Raw genomic sequence first — 27,742 nt, forward strand, 5'->3', positions numbered from 1 at the left:
GCCAGAGAAGGCCCTGTGCCCTTTTGTGGGGAGCAGATCCCCGGCTGGCCAATCCCCTCAGCAGGAAGCCCCTCTTTGCAGGTGGCCAGCGGGAAGCAGCTGTACCCACAGGCAGGAGAAATGGGCACACCAACAATCTTATTCCATTTGAGGCTGGCGGTTTGGGACATGGTCTTCCTGTGCAGCTCAGGCTGGTCCCGAACTCACCCTCAGCCTCCCGAGTGCGGGGATTACACGCGTGTACCTGCACGTCTAGCTTTGACAATTTGAAACCGTGAAATGTGGACAGGAAGGCTGTCCTGTGCGTTAGGTGGAGTCCCGGCTGGAAGCGGTATCGCTCAAGTGGGGAGTGCAAGGAGGCGGTGCGGCTATCCTGAGCACCCTCAGAGGCGGTGCGGCTATCCTGAGCCCCGTGAGGAAGAGCCCAGGGAGGGTTAGAGGACTGTGCAGCAGCAGGTGAGGCCTCCGTGCCTGCCGCAGACCGGGAGTGAGCCAGGGCAGAGGGTCGCCTCCCCTCCCCTTCCTCCCAGCCTCCTTTACCTGACTGGGGCTCCCCCTGGCCAAATGGGAAGCCGTGGGGCAGGGGAACCACATGGGCTGGGGAGGAGGAGGCAAATAGAAGATGCTTGCGCATCGGTCAGGGAGCACGCGGGTCCGTGCACGATGTCACGCCGCGCTCAGAAGGCCCCCGCCCCTCTGGAGAGGAGGTACCCCGGATTCCTAACTCTCTAGGCTGCCAGACTTGCTTCCTCATTCTGCAGCGAAGACCTTCCTGAAAATAGGTATCAAGTCATCTTGAAATAGAGAAGGAGCCCCACAAGGCCTGTGGGAGCTGTGTGCCGCTAATGTGATCCCCAAAATGTTACTGCGACTCCCCAGGCTGAGCCCCCGGACAGGAGCCTTTCTGCCCTGCAGTGACTGTCCCACTTACCAGAGATGAATTCCTGCTTTCCTTATTTATTGGTTGTTTTGAGGGAGGGTCTCTCTATGTAATTCAGGCTGGCTTTGAACTCATTATAGAGCCCAGGTGCCCAGGCAGGGCTTGAGTTTTCAGCAGTCCTCCTGCCACAGCCTCCAGGGTACTGAGATTACAGGCATGCACCATCACGCCTGGCTCCTTCTCTCCTTAGCGGGTAACTAGGGCATATCACAGTCAGTTCAATATTGAGAAAACAAAGAACAGCATTTCTGACATCAAGCTGTTAAGTAGGGACAGCCTGGACAGAGCAGACCTCCCCTCGGGGTTTCCTGGATCAATAGAATGGAGGCGAAGTGCCGTTCAGAAGCGAAAGTCATGCAGAAGAAAAGGATGTAGGAGTTTAGTTCTGACTGTCAAACAAAGCCCCGTCTTTTCACCTGCCTCCCATTAAATCACCAGGCTGTGGAAAATTCCAGGTGATTTTCAGGAAGATCGTTTCTATAAGGCCCCTGCAGACAGCGCTCCACAGAGCCCAGTTTAGAATCAGCAGCTCATTCTGCCTCAGGGCTATAGTTTCTGGGCCTGCTTCCCCTACAGGCTTCAGGAGGAAAGGTAAGAAGCCAGGCAGAAGGGCAGCCGCAGCCCCAAAGATCAGGAGGAGAGAAGGGGGCCAGGGTCTTTTTTATTTTTATTTTGAGACAGAGTCTTGCTATGTAGGCCAGGCTGGCCTTGAACTCACTTATGTGGCCCAGGATAGCCTTGAACTCATGGGAGTCCTCCTGCCTCAGCCTCTCAAGTGCTGGGAATGCAGGCATGCGCCACTGTAATGGTTGATACCTTGTGTCAGTTTGAGAAGTCTAGAAGTTTAAGCGACTCAGCAGAGGGCCCGGGTCCTCACTTTGTAAACATCCTGAGCCTGTGCAAGAGGAGGGTGAGGAGATGGTATGAGTACTACACCTGCCCTGGGGTGGGGGGCAGGGTAGCCTGCATACAATATTATTGGGGGAAAAGAGGCTTGGTCTCTCCCCTTTTGCTCTTGCTGCTTTTGCTGTCTTCTGCTGCCTTGAACTGTTGCCCCTGTGCCTTGGAGCCAGCTGATTACAGACTGAAACCTCTACAAACTGTGAGCAAAATAAACCTCTCCTCCCTTAATTTTCAGTGTTGGGTATTTTGTCTCAGCAATGAGAGAAAAGTAAGACAGCCCTTGCCCCCGGCAGGCATCAGGGTCTTAAAAACAAGGCCAGCTGGTGTCCAGACTGCTGGAGGTCAGAGCTGTGCACTCCGAGGGATGCTGCGTCTCTGGACCGTTCTGGGCTGCCTCCCTGACACCCTGGGGGAAGGCCAGGCCAGCAAGGCCCGCGAGCTGGACAGGCCGGTTTCCCAGAGGGTGATTTTAATGACAGCACTCTCTGCTGTCTCTAAATGCAGAACTGAAATTGGTCCAGGAAGGAAGCTGGTGGGGGCAGCAGGATAGGAGCTGTGCCCGTGTCCCTACCCCTCAAGCTGCTCCAGAAGGTTTGACCAGGCTTTGTTTTAAATTAAAAAGCATTCACAAGCCAGATGAGGGGCATGGGCATGTAATCCTAACTGGTAGAGAGGCTGAAGCAGGAGGATTACAAATCCAAGGCCAGCCCGGGGAGTTCAGCAAGGCTCAGTGTCAAAACAGAAAAATAAAAATAAAAAGGGCTTGAAGATGTAGCTTGGTGCTCCCCGGGCTCAATCCCCAGGACTGCAAAACAAACAACCTCACAAAAACAAAAAAAGCCGTAGAGCGGCTGCCTTGGGGCTTCCCATTTGGCAGGGAGGGGGAGGGAGGGGAGGCTGTCGGCTGTGCAGGCATCTCTGTATTTTGTACTGAGACTGGTGTGCAGCTGCTGAAGGAATTGAAGAGCAGTGTGTGTGTGTGTGTGTGTATGTGTGTGCGTGACGATCAGGCAGAAGCTGGGCTCCCCCAAGGCCCCTCCAGTGCTTGAATTAGGGGGTGCAGCGTAAGACGGGGGGAGGAGCTGGAGCTGGAACCGCTGACCACTGGCTGCCACACTGCAGTGGGGACGCAGGGACAGGACTCCCACAGGTCTGGCTTCGCAGGAATCGGCTGGTGTCGGTAGATGGGGCAGGGGGAGGGTCAGGCTGGGAAGAGCTTTTACGGCCATGGACCCAGGAGGAGGCGCCCTGAAGGACAGCTCCTCCTCTCCCTTCTCTTTTCCTCCAGATGTTACCTGTGTGTGTGCCGTCCGTCCCTTCTGTGTACCTCTGGCTTCTAGAGCCGGGGCCCAGGCGTGGTTAGGACGAGAGCTGTGGGGTGGGGGATGCGCTGAGATGCCGAGGTGGCCAGGCCCTAGAGGCCCTTGGAGGAGGGCGGGTTGGGGGCAGGAAAGGCGGAGGCGGCTCCGTCCACACCTCCTGGAAACCGCGTGGAGTTCGGAGCCAGAAGCCCCGGCTCACAGCGCCAAGGAGATGCTCAGACCAGAAAGGATGGAGGCTGAGTGAATTCCATGGTGCTGGATGCAGGTGGGAAGGTGAATCCAGTTTGTACCGGCACACACACACACACCACACACACACACACACACACACACACACACACACACACACGTATTTCCTGTGATGTCTGCAGAGGGGACCGAGGAGCAGGGACACTCTGACAGCATGGTGTCCCCACCGCTCAGCTCTAGTCCTAACCACGCCTGGGCCCCGGCTCTAGAAGCCAGAAGTACACAGAAGGGACGGACGGCACACACACAGGTAACATCTGGAGGAAAAGAGAAGGGAGAGGAGGAGCTGTCCTTCAAGGCGCCTCCTCCTGGGCCCATGGCCGTAAAAGCTCTTCCCAGCCTGACCCTCCCCCTGCCCCATCTACCGACACCAGCCGATTCCTGCGAAGCCAGACCTGTGGGAGTCCTGTCCCTGTCTCCCCGCTGCAGTGTGGCAGCCAGTTACTAATACGATTTTCTTTTTCATTTTTTTTTCTTTTTGAGACAGGGTCTCGCTATGCAGTTCAGGCTGGCCTTGAGCTCACTTTGTAGCCCAGGTTGGTCTCAAACTTGCAACGATCCTCCTGCCTCAGTCTCCTGAGTGCTGGGACTACAGGTGTGCACCGCCACGCCCAGCGGCAGTTACCAACATGAAAGGGGAAACAGCAATCATGGTTTCCCGAGGAGGAAGACCGGCGGACCCCACTTTAACTGTGCCCGAAGTTGCTCCATCAGTGTTAGGACAGGGAGAACCGCACGTCTCCTCTCCCAGGGGCCAGTGTCACTTTGGGGGAGTCCTGTGAAAGCGCAGGACCTGGGCCCCGCCATGTGGAAACAGCAGGAAACACGAAGGCAGGAGACAGCCCACAAAAGCATTAGCCTGTTTTCAAAAGTGCCCTGGAGAAAAAAGTGCCCCGGACAGGCAGAAGGAAGGCCTAGGGCTTGTGACCCGGCTCCAGGCCACTAGCCAGACCTGACAACCAGCTGAACCACCAAGCAATTCGGGGTTGGACACAGGTTCAGAAGGAGGGAGGTCACATATAGATATTACATAAGTATAGAAATCATTTATTTGTGTGCTGCTATTAAGACTGTTAGAGAAATTGGAACAGAGCCCGAGGATTCGATGGCAGTATTTTATCAGTGTTAACTTCCTGACTTTCATGGCGGAACACGGTAATGTCAGGGAAAGTTCTTATCATTTAGGAAAAACACATTGACGGGTTTGAGAATAGCAGGCAGGGTCAGGAGCTTGCTCTCCGGTAATTCAGGAAAACAATCATATGAGAGATAAATAATAATAGTAATATGGGAGAGAAGGTTAGGCTTCCTTTATGCTAGATGCTCATGGGGAAAATGAGTAAGGTGGATGTGGGAGGAGTTCTTTGTGCTATTCCTGAAAGTTCTCTCTCTCTCTCTCTCTCTCTCTCTCTCTCTCTCTGTCTCTCGGGCTGGACTCAAACTCACAGTGATCCTCCTGTCTCAGCCTCCCCACTGCTAGGATTACAGGTGTGCACCTCCACACCTGGCCTGAAGATTTTCTAAATCAACTTATTTTCAAAATAAAAAGTTAGAAAAGATAATTGGGCCAGAAAGGGTCTATGTCTTCACCTGAATGGTCGTTATATATTAACATGTTTTGGAATCAGACACTGTAATAAAAGGCTTCTTAGAATCAGCTTTTAGAGTTTGGCTTGTTTAGTTCGTGCTGCACAGCCCTGGGCAATACACACATGTGCACATGCGCACAATACCACATAGGCACGCACAGAAGGGTTGGAAAAGGATCTTGCCTAAAAGCGATTTTTTAATCACATAAAACCATTCTAGGTCTACATATGTATAGAGGTTTTTGTATAAAATCTACAAATACATTGGAAATACCTGCGCTGCTCAGGTAGCTGTAATAATATTAACGCACCAAAAATACCGATGACGACCCCAGGGGTCAGAGTGGCAGCGCGAGGACTGAGGTGAGTGCGTGGCCAGCAGGGCTGGGGAATCGGGGCCACTGCAGTACGCACAACGAGTCTTGTGAAATGGGGGGTGCAGGGGAGCTGTTGGGCACTGGGGAGCAGAGGAAGGCGGTAAGTATAAGCATAGCTTCTGTTCCCTCCCAGCACCCCTGGACTCGATTTAGCTGCAGGGGCAAGAGAGTGACAGCTGAAGGCAGATGACACAGGTGCCCAGGGAGGTTCTAGGGACTCTGGCACAAAGGGTCAGTGATAGCCAGACCTGGTGGCTCAAGACTTTAATCCCAGAACTCGGGAGGCTGAGGCAGAAGGATTGCTGAGAGTTCAAGGCCAGCTTGGGCTACAAAGTGAGTTCAAAGCCAGCCTGAACTGCACAGTGAAATCCTGTCTCAATAAGACAAACAATCACAAAAGGCCCGTGTGGGGCTACAGGCTGCCCCTCTCTGCTGGGCAGAACCAAGCAGACTTGCACAGAGGGCTCTGGTACCAGAGCTGGCCGGGGGCCTCGGGGTTCTTGGGGTACAGGATGCCGGTGGAATCCAAGCCTTGCCTCTCGGAGCCCCTCATGGCAGGAACTTCCAAGGGAGGAGGGACGCTGGGAGGGCTCTTTCGGGACGTCTCGGACCATTCCCAGCAACTTCGGAGGCCTGCCCCGTGACAGGGCCCCCAACACATCCGTCTGGGGGCTTGGAAAGCGTGCCAGGCGCACTCAGAGTAGCGCAGCATGGAAGGGAGCGACATCAAAGGCCAGTGGAGGGTGGCCTGGAGCTGAGCCCGCAGGACGCCCTTGCCCCTGCCCTGTCCTCTCTTCCCAGCTCCCCAGCCAGCTCCAGGCTGCCCACGGGTGATTCCCGGGGCTCATTAGGACAAGGTAGAGAAAGTCCCTAGGGTACTGTTGGGGTGCAGGACAGAGCCCACCCCTACCCGTGCCACAGCACGGCAGCAGGATCTTAGGAAGACCCTTGGGCAGAAAAGGAGAAAACAGAATAAGAAGTCTGGGGGTGGGGGCACAGTACACCCTGTCATCCCCGCACTTGGGAAGCTGAGGCAGGAGGATCGCCATGAGTTCAGTGCCAGCCTGGGCTACCTGATGAGTTCAAGGCCAGCTTGAACTACATAGCAGACCCTGTCTGAGAAAAAAAAAAAAGATGGCAGAGCCCCAGAGCAAACAGGAAGCTCCCAGCCTGCTGCTGGGGTGGGTAGGTGGGATGGAAAGCCCCAGACACCGGGAAGGGACAAGGACAATGTATGCCGCTTGGCAAATTGGCATGACAAGCGTGGCCCTTGGGTTGCCAGCAGGGCTCACCCTGGACTCGGCAGGGCAGAAGCTCAGTTTAGGACACAGAGCGGGCAGGCAGCTCGGGCAGACGTCGGCCTGCAGAGGAACCGAAAGTCACTCGTGCCGCGCAGTGGAACTGGCCTCGGCACCCAGGGCCCGAGGTGAGGCCAGTGATGGGGTGGGGTGGGGTGTGTGTGTGTCCGTGGCACCCGTGCCTTGACCTGGCAGGAAGGGGACAGCCCAGCCTTGGAACGCTGACCAGTGTGGGGCGCATGAGAGGAGGGGCCCGGCGGCCAAGGACAGCGCAGGGCAGTGCGACTTTAGCACCTGGCAGCTGGGTCACTCTGCAGTCTGCAGCATGGTGAGGTTCGTGGCCTCCTGGGCACCACTCCCGGGCGGATCACTGTGGCACGGCTGTGAAGAGAGGCGAAACCAGTCCTCGCAACCGGCCAGGGCTCACGGGGGGCAAATCGAATCTGGTGAACCCGTTCGTGTTTCATGTGCCAGTGTGCGGCATGTTTGTCAGCTTCATAGGTTAGCTAATCTTTGGCATTTGATGCAGTCATAGCTCAGCTGTCCACAAGAGGCAGGCAGGAGAGGGAAATGAGGGGACCAGCCTGGGGTGAGGCAGAGACGGGGAGACCATGGCCCTTCAAGGAGCACTGTCCGATCAAAAGGGAGAAGGATCCCCCAGCTGCAGTTACCTCACCCCACCGTACTGTAGGCCTAAGACCATCTGACCTTTGCATTTCTCAAGGGAAGCTGAAAGATCTAGATAACTATGTATAAATCTCTGATTTTTAAGAAATGTTTCTGTTTTTTGTTTCTTGAGACAGGCTGACCTCTAACTTGTGATCCTCCTGCCTCAGCCTCCCAAGTCCTGGGAATTCTAGGCATGCAGCACCACCCCCAGCTCTGTGATTTTTCTTTCCCCGTTGAGAACCATATGGAATAATAAAGCCAGGGTAAGAAATGCACACCCAGGTCAGCCTGGATGTTGGTTTCTGGTGCTGTTGGGCTATCTCCTGCTTACATCCACCATGATGCATGGCTCTAATTTGCTGGGCGACAGAACCAGGACGAAACAAACAGACCTCCCACCACGATCTAAAGTACTCCACAGCATCAAGCAATGTAAAGTTAAGGGAAACTGGGGCTGGGGATATAGCTCAGTGGCACAGCGCCTGCCTGGTAAGTGCAAAGTCGTGAGTTCGATTCCCGGTACCGGAGGAAAACCAAAAAAAAAAAAAAAACAAGTTTAGGGAAACTGATCTGAAGTTCTGGGTCCAGCTAGGAAGGGGCACACGTGAGGGAGGAGGCCACACAGCTTTTAGTGATGGCAAATAGAGCCACGAGGAGCCTGTGGGGGTGCAGTGGGCTCCAAGGTCACACTCGAGGAAGGAAAAGAGCCAGGCGCAGTGCTTCATGGGAAGAGGAGCTGGGGTGGCCCGGGTGGGGAGGGACATGAGGAGCCATTGAAGTAACTCCCGGGGCTCAGCCTGGAGAAGCCTCAGAGGACACCCGCGCACTCTGTAATACTGCAGGACTCCATGTGTGTCCCAAGGGCAGGACTGGGCTCCAAAGAGAGACCCACGGGCCCGTCGCTGGCCAGCAGTCACACTTGCCCTCTTCCTGTGTGCGCTGCTGATCCCTGTCCCAGCACCTCCGTCTCAGTCCCCATCATTCACACGCACCCCGCTTCTGGAGCAGCATATCCGGGGAATCGGAAGCAGCCCACAGAGCGCACCAGAGCCACCCATCCATGTCAGTGCCCGGCGGGTCCCAGCGAGGCCAAAGCCAATGAGAACTGTCCTCCCCCTAAAGAAGGTGCTCGGAAGTAAAAACCAAACAGAGCCCAGGATTATTTACACTCAGGGCAATCGTGGACCTGGGGAAGCCAAAAGAAGGGATGAAGGACCTCTTAACCCTCGTAAGGAGGGGGAAGAAAAGCGACCAAGATGTGATGTGTCTGGGCCTCAGTTCCCGGAGATGAATGTAATTATTGTGCATCACAGATACACATTGAGGACAGAGAAGATGAGTGAGAGTTCAGGAAGGCAGTTAGGGGTGTTCCACTGAGACAGTGCGTTTCCTAGACACCTGCAAACCCAATGAGAAAAGGAAGACCCTACTTGCAAAAGAACTATAAATGTGCATCACAGGGAAAGCGTGAGAACTAACGGAAAGAGCATACAGGAAACTCAGTTTTGTTTTTCTAATACTGGGGATTCAACCAAGAGCCTCACACTAAGCTCCATCCCCAGCCTTATCTATCTATCTATCTACATATCTATCTATCTATCTATCTATCTATCTATCTATCTATCTATCCATCCATCTAGAGACAAGGTCTTACTATGTAGCCCAGGCTGGCCTCAAACTCAAGGTGATCCTCCTGCCTCAGCTTCCTAAGTGCTAGGATTACAGGTGTGCCCTACCAAGCCCAGCCTTCTTTTTTTTTTATTTTTAAATTTTTGAGAGAGGGTCTTGCTAAAATTCCCAGGCTGTTCCCTTTTTTTTTTTTTTTTGGTTTTTCTCTGGTACCGGGAACCGAACTCACGACCTTGCGCTTGCCAGGCAGGCGCTTTTTGCCGCTAAACTAAATCCCCAGCACCCCCCAGGCTGTTCTCAAACTTGTAATCTTCCTGCCTCTGCCTCCCGAGGACCTGGGATTCCAGGCATGTGCCACTGCACCCAGTTATGCGTTTCTTTTTTTGCTTGTTTGGTGCTGGTGGTTAAACCACGGCCTCATGCATGCTAAGCACACACTTACCACTGAGCTACACCCCAACCCTCCATGGTTTTAGGATGTGGATTATCTTCCAGTTAATCTATAAATTCTATGTCACTACATGAAATTGCAGCTGGTATTTTCAGGGATTTCGGCAAGCTGACCACAAAATCCACCTTGAAAAGAAAATGCAGGGAGACCAAAGAACAAAGAGAACAACGATGCTCATTTAATCACCAGATGGGAAAACACAGTAAAAGCTGCAATAATTAAAAATTATTCAAGAATAGATTAATCAGCCAGTAGAACATAATGAAGAGTCCTGATCAAGGAAATTAACACAAATATGAAGTGCTGGGGACTAGGGGCAAGGACAGGCCTTGAACCAGGGCCCCGCATGCCTAACCCTCAGCTCCATCCCTAGCCCAAGGCCAAGTCATATTCCCTACCTCACACCAAATGCAACAGTGAAGACCTAAACATGAAAGCATGCTAGAAAAGTGCCAGAAAATAAAAATATAATATTTTCTCCAGATAAATAGCATTGAAATGGGTGATTCATAAAACCCAGAATCCATAATGGAAAATATTTGGCTACCTAAAAGTTTTAAATTCTCATAAGACAAAGTGGACCATAAATAACTGGTTTTTAAAAAAACAGGCTGGCAGGCTCGGAGGCAATATTTACAGCATAACTAATCAATGCAAGATTAATTTACCCCCCCCAAAAATTAATTTACCAAATATTTGAGGAGGTTTTATTGAATCAGCAAAATTTTTGAAAAGGAAAAATACTGATAAAAAAAACAGGCAATTGTGCAGCAGGGAGCGCCAGCCTTTGGCTGTCCCCTAGCCACACAGGTCGAGAACTATCGTAGAACAGAGAAGCAATGACACAATTGGCCCACCACACGCTGGCCACGGAGACCCACCCAGGGTTGTGCGTGAATCATCCCGACATGGGGAAACCCCTGGGAATACATGCCACACAGCGGGTAGCTCTTGCCCCTGCTGTTGAGAACCAGAAAGGTCCAGAGTCAGTGGAGGAGCAGCTGCTGAACAAGGACTTGGAGAACATGAGAATACAGACTAAGCCCAAAGAGTCAGAGGTCTAGTTGACCAGGGTCATGAGAGCCGTTCAGAAGCTGGAAACGAGGAGGACTTTGTGCAGTTCCTGGGGAGACGCCCTGGAAGCCATTCTTCCCCTGACTGTACAGGCTGTGGTGGAGGAGTGCTTGGAGCTCCAGAGAGGTCTGCACCAAGATTCCTGCTGCCTGTGCTGATGGTTAGGGAGAGGACACTAAGTGGTTGTGGGGTCCCAATGCACTGGGAGGCTGGAGAGAAAAAGCTACAAAAAATGGCTTTCACCCCAGTTGGCTCACTTGAGATGTTAGTAAGAATTGCCTCCTCAGTATTCTATAGCTGTGATGTGGAGGAGGCCAAGGAGAGAAAACAAAGAGACAGAAAAAGCAGCTGCTTTTGCTGCAGCACTAAGAGAAACAGACCCCAGGTCTGATTCTTGGGGCCCCAAGAAGAACTCGTCAACTACATTCATCTGCTAGCACTGTTAAAATCCAGGCCACCTCAAGAGGAACTGCCCTAAGAAGCCCCCTGGGCCATGCCCTGAATGCAAAGGTGACCACTGGAGATTGGTCTGCCCTCTGAAGTGGAGGCCCCAGAGCTCAGACCCATCCTACCAGTTTATCTAACAGGAATAAGGGGGCCTAGGGCATACTCTGCCTTCTCCCTCTGGCCAGACTGTCATCTCCATGGAGGAGCCCAGGGTAATCATGACTATAGAGGAACAAGAAAACAGCCTATTTCTAGACACAGGTGCAACTCTCTCAGCCCTTCTTTTCAATCCTGGCCATCCTTCCAGCCGTCACACCTCAGTGAAAGGGGTCACTGGTGAGGAGGTAATATGCTATTTTTCATAACCCTTAGGCTGTAACTACTTGTTAAATCTTTCTTGCCTATCTCTGTCTTCCTGAGAAACCACTTTGAAGATACCATAATGTATTACAGCAGCCATTGATATTTTCCTACTAATCTATCCATAACTCTGTAATGTCTATATTGTTCCTATACTATTTCATAAATGGATGTATGTTTATTACTATGTGTTTCCTACAACAACCATTGAGAATAGTCAATGATTATTCAATTGGTCACTCATCTATAGGTCTATTTATTTTCTTTAGAAAACACTTTGAAGATACCAAAGTATAGTACAACAACCACTGATAATCTCCTACCATTTTTGTCTGTAATTCACTATAATTTGTCTATTTGTTTTCCTGAGAAACTATCTTGTAGATAACAATATATAAAACAACAACCATTGATAATTTCCTACCACTTTGTCTATAATTCGGTAAGCCCCCCTATTACTATGTTATCCTTCTTTTACTCTTTAAAATAATAAAAATAGGGGCTGGGGATTTAGCTCAGCAGCAAAGCGCCTGCCTGGCAAGCGCAAGGTCGTGAGTTCCGTTCCCGGTACCGGAGAAAAACAAAACAAAACAAAACAAATAATAATAATAATAATAAAAGTAAATTAATAAATAAATAAACAAAGGAAATTAATTCATAAAAGAAATACAAGCCAGGTGTGGTGGCACATGCCTGTAATCCCAGCACTCAAGAGATTGAGGTGGGAAGATTACCACAAATTCGAGGCCAGCTAGGCTACATAGGGAGTTCAAGACCAGCCTGGATTATGCAACAAGACTCTGTTATTGTCAAAAAGCACGAAGGTTTATGAAATAGACAGATTGCTAAGAAAGTGAATGCCAGAACAAAATATTGAGACACCAAGGCTGGTCCCCAGTCCTATGGGGTTAACGGCCATACTGGGGAATTAGGAGTTACAAAGTGGACAAAAAAGCTGTGGCTTGCACGTGTAAGCACTCACCACGATGACTGTAAACAGTATGAACTGTGAACACGTGCTAATAAAATGAAAAAAAGAAAAAAGTGGACCAATCTTTGCCAGGCATGGTGGCACACACCTGTAATCCCAGCACTCAGGAGACTGAGGCAGGATTGACATAATTTTTAAATTTATTTTATTATTTATTTTTGGTTACCGGGAATCGAACTCAGGACCTTGCACTTGCCAGGCAGGTGCTTATGTCACTGAGCTATCTCCCCCCCCCTGACACAAATTTGAGGCCAGCCAGGCTACACAGTGAGTTCAAGACCATCCTGGATTACATAGCAAGACTCTGTCTTATAAAAACAAAAAACCCCCAGACCAAACCAAAATAAAACTACAATGACAAGAAGAAACTAAAGTAACGTATAGTTACCTACTTTATTAGCATATTAAAATCATAACCTGAGGTGGGAACCTAAGATGGTAATGAGACCCGGGTCACAGGCAGAGGCCCGATAGGGAAGAATGCAGGACAGTGAACCCCACGTCCGTCCAGAGGTGACGTCAAGAGACCAGGTCTCTGCTCACCATGCGGAGGTCACAAACGCTGCACACCTGTGTCCTCGGTCAGCCTGGGATCCTGCCCGCCCCCGTGCTGTACCCAGGGCTCAAGCCTAAAAATCAAAGCCTTGCTCCTCTGCCGAGTGCTTCTGTCCAGTTCTCATAACTCGCTTTACAGAGCCAAGTGGAGGAAACCCACATCTTGTACAGGCTCCATCTCCACGTGGAGGCACAGACAATGGCTCAGGTCTAAACTGGGTGTGGGGAAGAGAGCGCAGGTTTTTGTGTGTGGTGTCTGCACTTCTGTTTTGTTGGAATGCTTTGTAATTTACATTTACTTACTTAATTTTGGTTTTTTTGAGACAGGGTCTTACTATATAGCTCAGGCTGGCCTTGAACTTGCAACAATCCTCCCGCCTCAGCCTCCTGAGTGCTGGGATCACAAGTGTTTGTTAGCATACCCAACTTGATTTTCTACATTGCTTGCAACTGCTACAAGATGCTAAAGCTTCTAGTCTGTGGACCACACATTGAGTAGCAAAGCTCTACAGCAGTGGTGGTGAAGCTATGGCATGTGTGCGGCAAGAGGCTATTTGTCTCACTAAAAGCTCTTAAGTTTCACCATCACTGCTGTAGAATTCCATCTAGTAAGAATACAATGTAAGTTCTACATTGATTTAAAAATATTTAGCAGTGAGATAGATATCTATATCTATATCTATATCTATATCTATATCTATATCTATTTTTTTTTTTGAGACACGGCCTCACTATGTAGTTCAGGCTGGCCTGGACTCACTCTGTAGCCCAGGCTGGCCTCAAACTCATAGTAATCCTCCTGCCTCAGCGTCCCAAGTGCTGAGATTAGAGGCTTGTGCCACCATGTCTGGCAAGCAGCCATAATTTTAAAACATTTTAGAAACTTTAATTTAATATGTCCAATATATGAAGACTTCAATTAACATACACATTAAAATGTTTTAAACTTCCTTCCTTCCTTCTTCCTTCCTTTTATGTGCAAAGCCTGAGACCCAAGGCTGGGATGTAGCTCAGTGGAAGAGCACTTGCCTAGTGTGCACAAAGCTCTGGGTTCCATCCCCAGCACTGAAAAAAAAAATGAGACTCGGTATGTTTCCACACCTGGCACATCTCAAATTCAACAGAAGCACGGGACAGCCCCCTTGTGAGTGCCCGGTGGTCATGGGACACCCCAGCTCTTGAGAGTCCCTGGGGCTCCCGCAGGGAGGGGATCAGGGTGACCGCGGGGTCTCAGACCCCAGGGAGCAGCGCAGGGACGCAGGGCAGGGGGCTGAGGGGCGGCATGCGCTCTGCCAAGGGGACGTGGCCCAAAGCTGCCCCAGCCCGGCAGCAGGACAGAGCGGCGCTGGGGCAGCTCCAGTTACCACGAGGACTCCGGCATCAGATGCCATGCTGTTACTGTTACCCTGCAGCGTTCCTAGTCTGGAAACTCAAGCTCTGAAATGCTCCAACACCCAAGCTCTTTGCCACACAGGGAAGGCCACGCCTGGTCACGTGGGCCGGGTCACCGTGGAGACACGCGGGCACCAAGGACGTCGTATAAAAGATCGCTGTCCGGCCCCACGCGCCATGGGTATGGGAAACACAGGTGAATTTTGTGTTTTGATGTGAGTACCATCTCTGAGACATACTCATTCCGAAATCTAAAGAAGTCTGAAATCCAAGCCTGCTAGGGTTCCAGACATTTTGGACAAGCTACTCAGCCTGTGCTATCTGTTCCTATTAGCATTCTCAGGCATCAGTGAGGGCCATCCAGCTCTTAAAACTGCAGGCAGCTCCCTGGGGTTGACCCCGCCCGATACAATCCTTTTCACACTGTTGCCACGCTCTCCTTTCCCCACCTGCGAGACATCTGCCAGCCTGTCCAGAATGCCCCAGTGAGCACTTAATGTGTGGTCTTTCAGGCTATTTTTAACATAACAAATATATTACAGACTCTAAAGTTAAATTTTAGAGAAACAGCTACATTGATAACTACCCAAGAAGGGAAACTTGTCTCAGGGTAGGGGATTTTCCTTCTGGTTCATATTTTTGTTCTGAGTATCTTTACCATTTACTATTTTCCTATGAGAAAAGGCAGAGATGACAAATACTGACCAACAGTCATTCTCCTCAATCCAAAAGAAAAGAAAAATATTAATTGGGCATAGTGGCACATGCCTGTAATCCCTGCACTTGGGAGGCTGAGGCAGGAGGGTCGCTGTGAGTTTGAGGCCAGCCTGGGCTACATAATGAGTTGAAGGTCAGCATGAACTACATGAGGAGACCTTGTCTCAAGAAACCAAAAAATGAAAACCTTAGAGGCTGAGCGAGCAGAGCAGGACTGCAGGAGGCCGCAGGCTGGGAGTCTATTTATTTCTCCATGTCTGTCGGGCCCTGGTCATTTTTCTTTCCACTGCTGCTGGTATGGCCCTCCTCACCTGGGGTCGAGTTGTCTCCCTGCCTTTGTCCACCCAGTAGGAAGGAAGGCACTGAGCCCTGCAGGTGCAAAGCTGGGGAGACGGGCGGGGAGGCGCCAAGACAGGGCTCGGTTGGTCGTGGGATGGAAGAGTGGATGCAGGTGGGAAGGGTGGGCTGTTGGGAGTCCCCGGTCCCCTCCAGCCCCCCTCTCACTCCAGCAAAGGCCCTGGCTTCAAGCTGAAGCTGGTGGCGGAGCTGAGGGTGTAGCTCAGGGTGCAGCACTTGCCTAACATGCGCCGGGCTGGGTTCAATCCCTCGCACTAAAAGCTAATCTGCACAACTGTTCCAAAAGCCTTCCAGACTCCAGCCTCCCCAGAACACAGACCATCTCACTCCCCGCCAGAAGCCTGAGGGGCGGTGCACTTTTATCCGTAATTGCGAATCCCTGAGGCTCTTTTCTTTCCAGCTTGCTGCTTCTCTCTCTAAAACTCTGGAGGTGCTTGGAATGCAGAAATGACAGCCCGCGGCAACTGTGCCCAGCCTGGAGCCTGCCGCCTTCGGGGGGCTGCCGCCCCGGCAGTGCCCTGATTTGAGCTGCGGCCCAGCCCCAGCCGCTCCCTCCAGGCACTGTTCCGGGGCCCCTTGCACCCCCCACCACCTTGCAGTGATGAGGCACTGACCCTGAACGTCCCCAACTCAGAACCACGGAAGGTCGGAGCAGGTCGGCTTTGGAGGTCCCCGTCCCTCCCTTACAGAAAAGGCACAGAATCTGTTCACATCACAGAACACCACGTGCCCAGTCACTGGGCATCTACTGTGTGCCAGGCATTTTGCTAGTGCTGTGAGACAGCGGTGAGCAGGAGAGACAAGGTCTCGGCTCTCATGGGCCTCCCCCGCCAGGGTCTCACAGTGATGTAGTCCAGGTTGACCTTGAGATAATTTTGTGTTATTGTTTGTTTGTCTCAGTCAGGATCTCACTATGTAGACCAGGCTGGCCTTGAACTCACTATGTAGCCCAGGGTAGACTCAAACTCATGGCAATCCTCCTGCCTCAGCCTCCTGAGTGCTGAGATTACAGACCTTTGCTACCTTGCCCAGCTATGTTGGGTTTCTTTGTACAAATGACTAATTGATCAACTACTAAGTAATGTCCATATTTTCAGGAGAAATTGCACAAAGTGAAGGACACCTCTGCCAAGCATAAGCGGGGAAGATTATTTAAAGAGGCTCTTTGAGCCCCGAATAGTAAGCAGAGGCAGCATGCTCGGCCGGATTCAGCTGGGCTGCTCTTTCAAGGGGTGCACATGAACCCCCATTCTGTGCTGGCTCCAGTGAGACAGGGAAGAGACACACATGGTGCCCGTGTGCAAGGGCGTGCACAGGGAGGGGAAACCTCGGGAGCACAGGGAGGGAGCAGAATTCCCAAGTGACCTCTTTCTGGGATCAGCTGGCCATTCATTCCAGCCACCTGAGGAGAAGCGCTTTTCACTGTGGAAGTTCCCTGACACCTATCCTTCGAGACATGCATACCTGGGCCCATGAGAAGAGTTTGAAAATAGCTCCACACTGGTTCCTGGGTGAAACAGTCCATGAGCCAGGGACTGGGTCCATGGGGCTGAACTTGTATCCTCATTTCCCATGTGCATGGGTGGATGGATAGCTGGATGGGTACGTGGACTGATGCAGGGATGGATGGATGGCTGCATGGATGGCTGCATGGATTGATGGAGGGATGCATGCACGCATAGAGGGAGGGAGGGAGGGATAGATGGGTGGGTGGGTAGGTGGGTGTATGAAGAATAAATGCATGAGTGTACTGGCCATGGGGAATCTCTATACTGAGCCACTCTGACCTTTAAGGGCTCTAGTGAGAACATACGGCTGCCCCACTAACTGCACTGAGAAGCGAGGTCGTCTTGCATCTTGTTCGAAGACAATGGCTTGAATACCAGCAGTGGTCAGCTGGTTCCACAGCCAGGGCCCAGCTGCCTCGGCCTCCCTGCGTGCTGGGATTACAGGCCTGCACCACTGCACCTGGATCGAGCAATGTTTAGTAGAACTCACTGTATGCTAGCAACAGCACCAGGGTAGACAAAAAAATAACTCAAGGGACAAAGACACAAAGGCCAGGGCTGAGGATATAGCCCAGTGGTAGAGCACTTGCCCAGTATGTGTGAGGCCCTGGGTTTGAACCCCAGCTTTGCAAAGCAAGCAAACAAACTAACAAACAAACAGATTGGATAGTCACAAATAAAGGAGGGGAAGGGGCTCCAGAGTGACGGGGGAGGGCGGTGTGCTATTTTTATGGGGTGATCCCTAAGGCTTCTCAGGAGGATTCGGGGTGTCTTTGGAGGAAAAATTCCAGATCCCAAAAGCTCAGGCTGCAGGGTAGAGGACCGGAGTGAATCCCCCAGTGTCCGGCAGGAAATCGATGCCTCCTGGGCTGTAGGCATGGGGCAGTATGGATCGGCTTCTGTGCTTTTTCAGGTTAGCGGTATGCTACAGCTTGTATGCCTTTGGCAGCCTAAAACTTGATGGTCATGTTTTTCCCCTAGTACTGGTGATTGAACCCAGGGCCTCAGCCATGCCGTGCAAGTGCTCTGTCACCAATATACTATACTATACTCCCAGGCCTTTGGGATTTTTTTGTGTTGAGACAGATTCTTGTTAAGTCGCCTGAACTGGCTTTGACTTTGTGATCCTCCCGCCTCTGCCTCCTGAGCATCTGGGATTGCAGGTGTGTGCCACTGTGCCTGCTTTTGTTGACTTTGTTCTTGTTTTTTTGTGCATCTCCCTATGCAGTTCAGGCTGGGTTTGAACTTTTGGCAATCCTCCTGCCTCAGCCTCCCAAGTGCTGGTATTACAGGCGTGCACCACCATGCCCTGATTTCTGTTTGGTTTTTGAATCTGCTCTTATTCTAACTTGACTGGTTTCTTCTCAGAGCCTCCACAGAAAGCCGAGGCCCTCATTTCTCTAGCCTTCTGGGGCACATGTGGCCAGGCCACCCTCACTGCTCTCTCTGTGTGGCCGCGGGGCCTTCAGTCCTTTCCCAGGGGTCTTGGAGAGTTCCGAGTGAAATCATACACATGCTGTTTGTCATCTGTGCCTCAAATAACTGTTTTCATATTTTCCCATGATCCTGGCCATCTTGATCCTACTTCTCTCTGTTCCAGAGACTTTTGGTCCCTTTTGCCTAGATGGTGAGTCCGTTTCCCTTTTTGTTGCCCCAAATAGCACAGGGCTGACACCAACTCGTCCTGTGTGTTGATGGGTTTTGACTAGGGAACAGAGTGCAAATACAGTCAATGAGATGTGAGGGGAAGCCTTCTATGCGGCTTCTAGGGAGAGCCCATCTGTCTTAGGATGAAATGACCTTGATTTCTGCCTGCAGAAGCTGTCATGGGATATGATAGCTGGAGCCACTGCTGCCATCTTGCAACCATGAGGAGAAGCAGCTGGAGAGCAAGGCTAATGTGCAGATGGCAGAGCAGAAGGTGAAATGAACCTGACTACTTGACGATGCCACTGAGCTAGGGAAACAGAATTAACCGGCCTGGAAGCCACTCTCACTCTGGACTTCCTGCTTTGTGAGATAATTAATACTTTCTTCAAGTAGGGTTTTCTGTCCCCTGAAGCTACAGGAATCCTAACACAGAGGGGTCTGGGGTCTTCCAGGGGAATTTCAGAGCAGCAAATGTAAATTTTAAGTTGAATATGAAAGCCGTGCATACTGAGGCCGGGCGTGGCGGTGCACGCCTGTAACCCCAGCACTTGGGAGGCTGGAGGAGCCCTGTGAGTTCAAGGCCAGCCTGCACTACACAGTGAGACCCTGACTCAAACAAGCAGTACAAAGCCAAGCTCCTAGAATGTGGTGGTCATGACACAGAGGACCCCATGTCCTGCGGTCCGGTTGGCCCTGGTCACACCACCGTCTGTCGCCGGAGCCTCTGTAGTCCCTCCTGTGTGACTTCAGGAAGCGGCACTCCAGCCACATCCTTTGCTCCGAGGCTCCGGCGGAATCTTGGTTTCATGCAGAACAATAACAGCTGCCACCCGCTTCCTGAGCTTAATAACAAAGGCCAACTGCCGACCTCGGGACGGAACAGCCCTGAGAGCACCGGCTCCTCCGCTCTCCCAAAGCCGAGCTGCCCACAGCAGCAGGACAGCCAGCGACGGGACCAGGAGGCTGAGTCCCGAGTGTCTCCCCTGGAGAGCTCAGGGCTGGCTCCTGCCCAAGGCCTTTCTTCTAAATCCAGGAAATGAGCCAAGTCTATGGGACAAGGAGCATCCAGTTTCCCTTTTCATCTAAAGGTGTGTTCACACCCACCACGCTGCTGTCCTGACTTCACATCCGGCGTGGGATCTTGGCCTCAGGAAACACAGGGACTTCACAGAGACCCCCAGGGGATGGAGATCACAGGCAGGTTTTTTGTTTATATACTGGGGGTCAAACCCAGGGCATTTGCACTGAGCTATGGTCCTTTACTTTTCAGTTGTTTTTTTTTTCCCAGTACCAGGAATCAAACTCATGACCTTACACTTGCCAGGCAGGCGCTTTGCCACTGAGCTAAATCCCCAGCCCCTTTATTTTTTATTTTGAAACAGGACCTCACCAAGTCACTTAGTTGCGTAGACTGGGCTCTAGCTTGCAATTCTCCTGCCTTAGCCTCCTAGAGTGCTGAGATGACAGGCCCGAGCCACCATGCCCGGCTCTCTGGAGCAGTTTTTATCTTTTACTTCATTCTTGGTGGGAAGCGAGCAAGTGTTGGAGGGCATGGGATGGAGCTAAAGAGACGCGTTTGCTTCCCTTGTGCTCCCGGCTTGGGTGGCTGTCTACGGAACACGTCTGAGGCCTGCCCTGGCCTGGTCTCCCCTCAGCCTCTCTCCAGCTGCTGCTGCCTCAGAGTCTCCCAGAACCAAGGCCCAGGTCCTCTTCTGAGGCAGCAGGGCTGCCCGGCTCACTGTGGGCCAGGGCCCAAGATGGTCACACTTTCCTGAGCAAAGAGTCACTTCCCCTTCCAGCTCTGGAAAGGAGACGGGATTGATGAGAACCCCCTCCGGTGTGGGACACATTTTCCCCAGGAGCTGAGCGTCCGGCCTTCCTCCGGCCTCCCTGAGGTTGGACAGAAGGTTCCAGAAGGTTCTTCTATGAACAACTGCTCCACAACCCCATAGGCCACAGGGGTCCCGGAGGACACAGTCTCCAGCCCAGAGAGCAGAGCTGAGAGACGTTGGGCTCCAGTGAAATTCCTACCCTCCCTGTCACAGCGGGGTACTGCTGAGAATCTTCTAGACCAACTCATCTCCCGCTCGCCCCGCCCCCTGCTGGGCTGCCTCCTCCTCCCGCCATTTCTTTTCTTCCGTCCAAACTGCCCCATCTTACTTGTAGCCTTCCATTTCTTCCCTTGACCCTGCCTCCCTTCCCTTTCCTTCCCCTCTCTCCTCCTCCTCTTCGTGTCTTCCTTCCTCTTTCTCCACCGCCTTCCTTCTCCTGCCCGTCTCATTTCTTCTATTTGTTTCTTTCCTCCCCGGCCTCGCACCAGGTGGGGCCATGTTAGAGGTCATGACTACAAGGTTCGGGGTCCCCGTCACTGGGAATAAGCACAGATGAAGCAAGACAAGAGTCCCCAAGAAGCGGGTCGCACCTCTCCATGGGACCAACACAGGGCCGTGGGAGCAGCCGGGTGTAGACTGCCTGGTGAGGTGTGCCTCTGGTGGCAATCAGAAGCCCCCCTGGAAGAGCCCCGGTGAGGTGGCACGGCTTTCAGCCCGCTGCCCCCTTGAGGGAGCCCCGTGTTCTGGTGACACCAAACAGACTTCATGGTGAGGAATGACTTATTTAGAAACTGAAGCCAAGCCCAGGAAAGCCTGTGAGGGTTTCTTTTGCCTCAAAGTGAAAAGAGGAACTTGAGTTAAAATCAGCCTCCATCAGTAACTGCTGAAGCCTCCCCCGGGGACCCTGACTGGGCTTAATTGGGCTTGTGCTCAAATTTGCTCTGCTGGGGCCTCTGCTGCCACTTATTTTAGGAAGCGTACCTTTTTTTGCTATTTGCTTTTTGAGATAGGATCTCACTATGGAGCCCAGGCTGGCTTCAAACTCACTGTGATCCTCCTGCCTCAGCCTCCCAAGTGCTGGGATTACAGGGATGCACCTCCATGCCTGATTAGAACATGTATTTTCATGTCCAGTATTGTCTAGCAAGCTGGTCACAGGCCAGGGGCCAGGGTTGAGAGCCCTGTTCCCCAGAGCTGGCTCTCTTCTGTGAAAACTGCCCACCACTGCCCGGGCTGAGGTGGCCTGAGGGAACCGTGCCGGTCCCTGTGATTCTGGGGGCAGCTCCTCTGGGATAGCCGAGTCGCACACAGTCTTCGGGCCTCTGAGAGGCCCAGACCGGGAAAGCCAGTGGGGTCCTCGTCCCTCTGCTCTCCCTGGGGACTGGGTGCCAAGCCGCTGAGAAGAGGCGAGTCACAGCTGTGGGGCTCGGCCAGTGGCCTGGCCCTTCTCTGCCCTGGCACCAGGCCCACCGCCACTTAGGCAGCTTGGCCAACGCGGCCACTGTTTCTTGCCGCCCTGAAGCACAGACAGGCCCTGGCTTTCAAAGCCGCTGCCCAACCTGGGACAACTCGGCATCACAGGAAGCGCCGGAGCGGGAGCGTGCGGTGGGCAGGGCGCGGGCCCCAGACAGACGCAGTCTGCGCCTCCGCGAGGGACGGGTACAGGGTGACACAGAAAGCCACAGAGTCGTGTCTTTCCAGTCATACTTAGAGCTCCTCCACTTTGAAGGAAGAGAAGAAACCGTAAGGGGGAGGACATCAAAGGCGCCAACCAACTTTTAACTTAAAGCGTGTGACTCCCTTCAGGGCTCCCCAGGAAGGACACCAAGCCAGAGGGAATGTCCTCGCCGTCCCAGGCGTGGACACAGTGGCAGCGCTGAGGCGACCATGTCCTGGGAGGTGAAGAGCCCACATCAGAGACACACATTCTATTTTGGGGTTTTCTTTGTTTTGGTTTTTTAAGACAGGCTCTCACTGTAGTTCTGGCTGGCCTTGAACTCATGATGTAGCTCATGGCGATCCTCCTGCCTCAGCCTCCTGAGTGCTGGGATCAAAGGCCCTGTCAGGTCTGGAGCCAGCAGTGGGTCTTCCTCTCCCCGGTCACTCGCTTCCACTTTCTGTTCAACTCAACCCTCAAGGCCCCCCCGTTGCTCCTCTGTGACATGGTGAGCAAAGCTTGTCTCTCCCAGCTGCTCTGCTGCTCTTACCAGGACTCGGGAGGGCTCAGTAACGCACAGGTGCACAGGCACACGCACACATACACGCATGCACACACGCACACGCACATGCACACGCACATGCACACGCACACAGCTTGCCCCTCCTGGCTGAGAACGCGAGACCAGGGCCTTCTCCTTTCCTCCACCCCGGTGTTCTCTTCATGCAGCTGGATAAAAATAGCTTCCCTGACTTCCACCGTGGTCAGCCCGAGCCCTCTGTGTCTGTCCCACAGGCCAGGCCTAGGGCGGCCTTGCTGGGCTTGGGGCAGTGTGATTTTTCCTCTTAAAATTCGGCCCTGAGTCCTGCGCCGCCCTGAGACCCTGCGTGGTGAGCTCAGGGGCCACTCGCACCATTGCTGGGCAGGAGGGGGCTCTACAGACCAAGGCTGTGGCCTGCTGAGTCTCTGGGCTCCGGCGAGGCCGCCTGCCTTCCCTCCTGTCCCTCGCTGGACAGAGCCAGGGAACACACGGCGCGACCACAAGCGAGGACTTTTCTCCTCATCTCTGGGCTTCTGTCTCCACCACCGGGTGCTTCTATCACCGCGGGCGCAGACAATCCAGGGCACACCTGTTTCACTGCGTCTTTGCCCCACCCCATGGGCTTCGGAGGAGGACAGACTCAGCCCAGCCCGGAGGTCCAGGCGACCGGGGACAGGTGCCCTCTCCTCTCTTATGGCCAGCTTACCTGGACGGTGAACTTGTCGTCCTCATTGGGCAGGATTCTGTAAGTGTAGACGCAGTTCCGGTACCTGGAATAGATCAGAAACGTCATCAGAACCCGGCAGGAACACCGGCTCCTCGTCCCCGCAAGGACAGTCTCTGACACCCAAGGGATCTGGGCACCGTCCCTGGTTGCTGGATGACCACTGGGCGTGGGAGCGCCATAGACAGCAGTCCTGGGTGAGACCCCCCTTCCCACTGCCCCAGCATGCGGAGAGCCTCAGGGAAGGGCCAGGGTGTGGCCCCGCAGCTGTGGGTCTCATCCACAGGCGCCTACCATCGGGAGGGGCTCCCGGACCTCTTCACTGCTGTGATGGTCAAAAGCATGCAACATGGGCTGCTGGGAAGAGAGGCGATTCTGAAGCTGGGTGTGGTGATGCGCACCTGAAACCCCAGAATGTGGGAGGCTGAGGCAGGAGGATCACTGTAAGGTGAAGACCAGCCGGGGCTACATAGTGAGCCTAAGGGCAGACTGGACTACATAGCGAGACGCTGTCTCAGCCCCTACCCCCTCAAAAGACACAAAGATTCTGGTGACAACTGCGCCAAGTACTTGCCAAAATGGCCCTACCTAGGTGCCCCTGCAGGTCCAGGCTGAGATGGTGCCCCATGACCTCACCCACTTCCTGCACTAGCGCTTCCCAGGAACTGGAAGCCCAGGGGTTCCTGCTGACCCCGGGCAGGGGCCCAGCTGTGCCATGCAGGCCACGTTTCCTTCTGGAAGTCTCCTGGCCTCCTGTGTGCCTGGCCCTCTACCAGCACCAACACATGTTACTGTTTAACTTGATTTCAAAAACTGTATTTGAAAAATAGCAAAACTATATAGAAAGAAATGAAATGAAAAATAAATATCTCCCCCTGCCAACTCTTATTTCTTTTTCTGTTTGTGAAATGTCCCAGAACCTTTATTTATTATTATCTTCTTATTTTTAATTTTTTTTTTTTTTTGAGACAGGGTTTTGCTGTGTATTTCAGCCTGGCCTTGAATTCACTCTGTAGCCCAGGCTGGCCTCAAACTCATAGCAATCCTCCTGCCTCAGCCTCCAGAGTGCTGGGATGACAGGCATACGCTATGGTACCCAGTTGAAATTTGTTTTTTTAAACAACAACAAAAAGAGCTCAGAGGTCTTCCCCCAGCAACTAAGAGAGAGGGTTTATCACCATGCTTGGCGTGTCCCATCCTGGGAACATGGCCATGCACCTCAGCAGACCTCGGGGAGGGACGTTGTCTTTAGCTGCCTGCCGCTGTAAGTGGTGCCGCTGTGAACATGTGTTCCTACGTCTCACGGACATTTCCTCACCGCCAAAACGGGGATGACGATCAGAGGGCAAGTGCCAGCTCTGTCTCTGAAGCATGTGGTCGCGTGGAAACGTGAGCCATGTACATGCTGAGTGCCCCGTGTGCTGCCGTTCATCAGGGACTGTCTCTGAGCACGCGACGGAGGAGGCTGGGTGGAAGACCAGGCACTTCACGCCGTGCCTGAGACCATCGCCCACACAGCCAGATATGGAAGTATCTATTGCCCACACCCTGCCCGCCAACTGGTATCAGACTTTTTAATCTTTGCAAATCAAAGAGGTGAAAGAAAAATGATAGCTTGCTCTCTGCCTTTCTGTATGAGAAATGTTCAGCGTGTTCTCCTGCTTTGTTATTTTTCTTTGAATTCCTTTTTATGTCTTTGCCACGCTTTTGTTTTTGTATCTTTTTTGCTTGTTTATCAGACTCTGATCTCTGCTACAATATATTTGGAGTTAACAGATTTTACCGGTGTTACTGGTTATTTTTTTTTCTGGCTGTGTAGAAGTTTTACATTTTTAAATTTTGAGACGGGGTCTCCCAGTGGCCTTGAACTAGCAGCAATCCACCTGCCTCAGCCTCCTGGGTGCTGGGGTTATAGGTGTTTGCCTCTATGCCCAGCTTGAACTTTTAGTTTTATGTGGCCAGTTTGCAGTCTTTCATTTGATGGCTCTGACGTGCTCGAAAGACATTTTGGTGGATGATTGGGACGCGTCACTTCGATGCCTCCCTTCATTCCACACAAAGCTTCCCCTCTCTCCCTCCCGTCACTTCCGTTCCACCTTCCCACCCCCGTCCTGTCTCCAGAGCCTGCAACATACCACGGTCTGGACCTGAGGCAGCAGAGCAGAGCCTCAGGCCTCCCAGCGCCTCACCCATCCCCAGGACTCCTGCCCAGCCTCCCAGGGCCTTATCTCTCAGCCTCCCACACTTCCCCTGCAGATAAGCAAATAGGAGGGAGGGGCTCCGCGGTGGGGAGCTCCAGCCCGCCCCAAAGCTTCAGCCTGCAGACCGGCAGACAGGCGGACCCCCCTCTAGTTTAACCAAGCCGCTGGCTTCCTGGAAGATGTTCTAGCAACACCGAAATGAAGAAGCAACCCATACTACTGAGACCAGGATCAGAGCTGGTACGCCAGGAAGGGATGGCCTCTCTGCTTGGCCCAAGGTCTGTCCAACACTGTCCAGGACAGTCCATTGGACTGTCTGTCCTCGTGGGGATCAGTTCAGAGCATCTAGGAGCATGTGGCATTTTAGCCACCGCCCCTCGGGACAGCGGCAGTTCCAAAGTGCAGGCCACCAATGTGGGGGCTCTACAGGAAGCTCCCCCCCCACAGCTGCAATCACCCATGTACACGTACACATAGCACAGGTCCATGCAGACACACAATGTACATGTGCCCACACATCATATGCATGTATGTGCAGAGCATAAATCCATACATGTGTAACACACCTACGCATACCTGGATACACACAGGATATACACACGCGTGTATGCGCACACACACATGCACACATACAGTCTTACAGGCAAAGTGTTTAAGCAGAGTCTGCGGCTGGATAGTATGTCACAACTGCTCCTCAGAACGTAGCATGACAGCTTGCTTGTGATTCTTCCGGGGCGATGGACGGGTCCCACTCAGCCCTTCCCAGCCCTTGAGGGCAATTTGGTGACAAGCTGCGGGGCTGACGCCAGCTCTCGCCATGGCTGTGAGCTCTCGTGGGGACCGGGTGATTGGTCTTGGCCAGGGACCCAGCCAGGAAGCGGAGGTCCGCCTCATTCCCCAGAGAAGGGGGCGAGGGCGTCTTTGGCACAGGGCTGTCGCCAACAAGTGCTACACGTCAGGCGCCCGCCGGCACCGAGCGGGAGGAGGCGGGAAGGAAGGTGCGTGGCGCTGGCGGGCGCCTCAGGTCTCCTGGAATGTGAGAATGCAGGGAAGCGGAGCGGGAAGGACGTTGTGGCGTTTGATTTATTCCTCCGGGTAAACGTCGTGTTCCCACAGGACTCTTCCCTGCCAGGCAAGCCCTGGCCACTGTGCCCCGAAACACGCTTTGCACGGTGAGCTCCCCAGGGAGCGGGAGACAGACTCTCAAGTCCAAGAGCCTCCTCATGGGCGCTTCTGTCCCACTGGGCTGATCTGCTTTCCGCACCCCATCATGGGGTTTAAATCCCTTTGTCAGTCTCCCTAAGCATCGTTTCCAATTTCTAACTCCTTTACAGGTGTTTTCTCTCACAGGGAAGTGTTGGACACTTCTGGAAGGGATGGGCAGGAAATAGTCGAGATGGGGTGGACTGCAAAGTCTGCATTCAAAAAGCCATTCGTAGCCAGGCATGGTAACACACGCCTACCATCCCAGCACTTCAGGAGGCTGAAGCAGGAAGGTGGAAAGTTTAAGCCCAGCCTGGACAACCTAGTGACTTAACAAGACCCCCGCCGCCCCTGTCTCAAAAGAAGAAATAACAGAGGCTGGGGATGTAGCTCAGTGTGAAGGCCTTGAGTTCAAACCCTAATGCTGGGGGAAAAAGAAAAAGGTCCCATTTGGGACAACATAGAAACAAGGGAAAATGTAAGGGAAACAAAGGTGTTCAAGGTTCCCTGTGTTCCACCTGAAACCCCAGGAATCTCAGCCAGAGAGTATCAACAATGATGAGATAAAAGAGGTCATTAGTTGCTAACTTGTCTGAGAGAGAGAGAGATGGGGAGGAAGGCAGGGAGAGAGGCTGGGCCCAGCGCTCACATACAGCGAGGACTCAGGATCCAGAGCCCTGCAGGGAGTCACCCCCGAGTCACACGGCCTCTTCGCTCTTCCCTGCCACCTTCTGCTGGACCTTGGGTGGGGGTATCCCGTCCTGATCCCTGCCAGTCCTTTTTAATCGTTTAGTCAGAGAATTTGGGCAGAAATTCACTCCCACCTCTAAAAGAAGCTAATTTTTCTTGACAGTTTTTGAGAGAGAGAGAAAAAAAAAGAAAGCTCACTGACCTGTGGGAACCTATCACCACTCAAAAGAAAGAACCATCTCTGTCTCACAGAGCACCACTGCTTTAAAAAAGCATGACAAGGCTGGGCGTGGTGGCTCACGCCTATAATCCTAGCACTCAGGAGGCTGAGGCAGGAGGATCCTTGCGAGTTCGAGACCAGCCTGGGCTACAAAGTGAGCTCAAGGCCAGCCTGAACTGCACAGTAAGACCCTGTC

General features: G+C 52.7%; 1 protein-coding gene across 2 annotated transcripts in view; it reads right to left on the reverse strand.

Annotated features, from left to right (window-relative positions):
• The window catches only part of Inpp5d (inositol polyphosphate-5-phosphatase, 145kDa), a 98,553-nt gene that overhangs the window by 58,836 nt on the left and 11,975 nt on the right, over positions 1 to 27,742 (reverse strand). For both annotated transcript variants that reach the window (XM_005395359.2, XM_005395358.2), the window contains exon 2: positions 23,215 to 23,278. In XM_005395359.2, coding sequence (XP_005395416.1) covers positions 23,215 to 23,278 — 64 coding nt within the window. The remainder of the gene's footprint in view (positions 1 to 23,214; positions 23,279 to 27,742) is intronic.

This window comes from Chinchilla lanigera, unplaced genomic scaffold (genome assembly GCF_000276665.1).
Source record: "Chinchilla lanigera isolate Chin_1 unplaced genomic scaffold, ChiLan1.0 scaffold00052, whole genome shotgun sequence".
Taxonomy (NCBI): domain Eukaryota; kingdom Metazoa; phylum Chordata; class Mammalia; order Rodentia; family Chinchillidae; genus Chinchilla; species Chinchilla lanigera.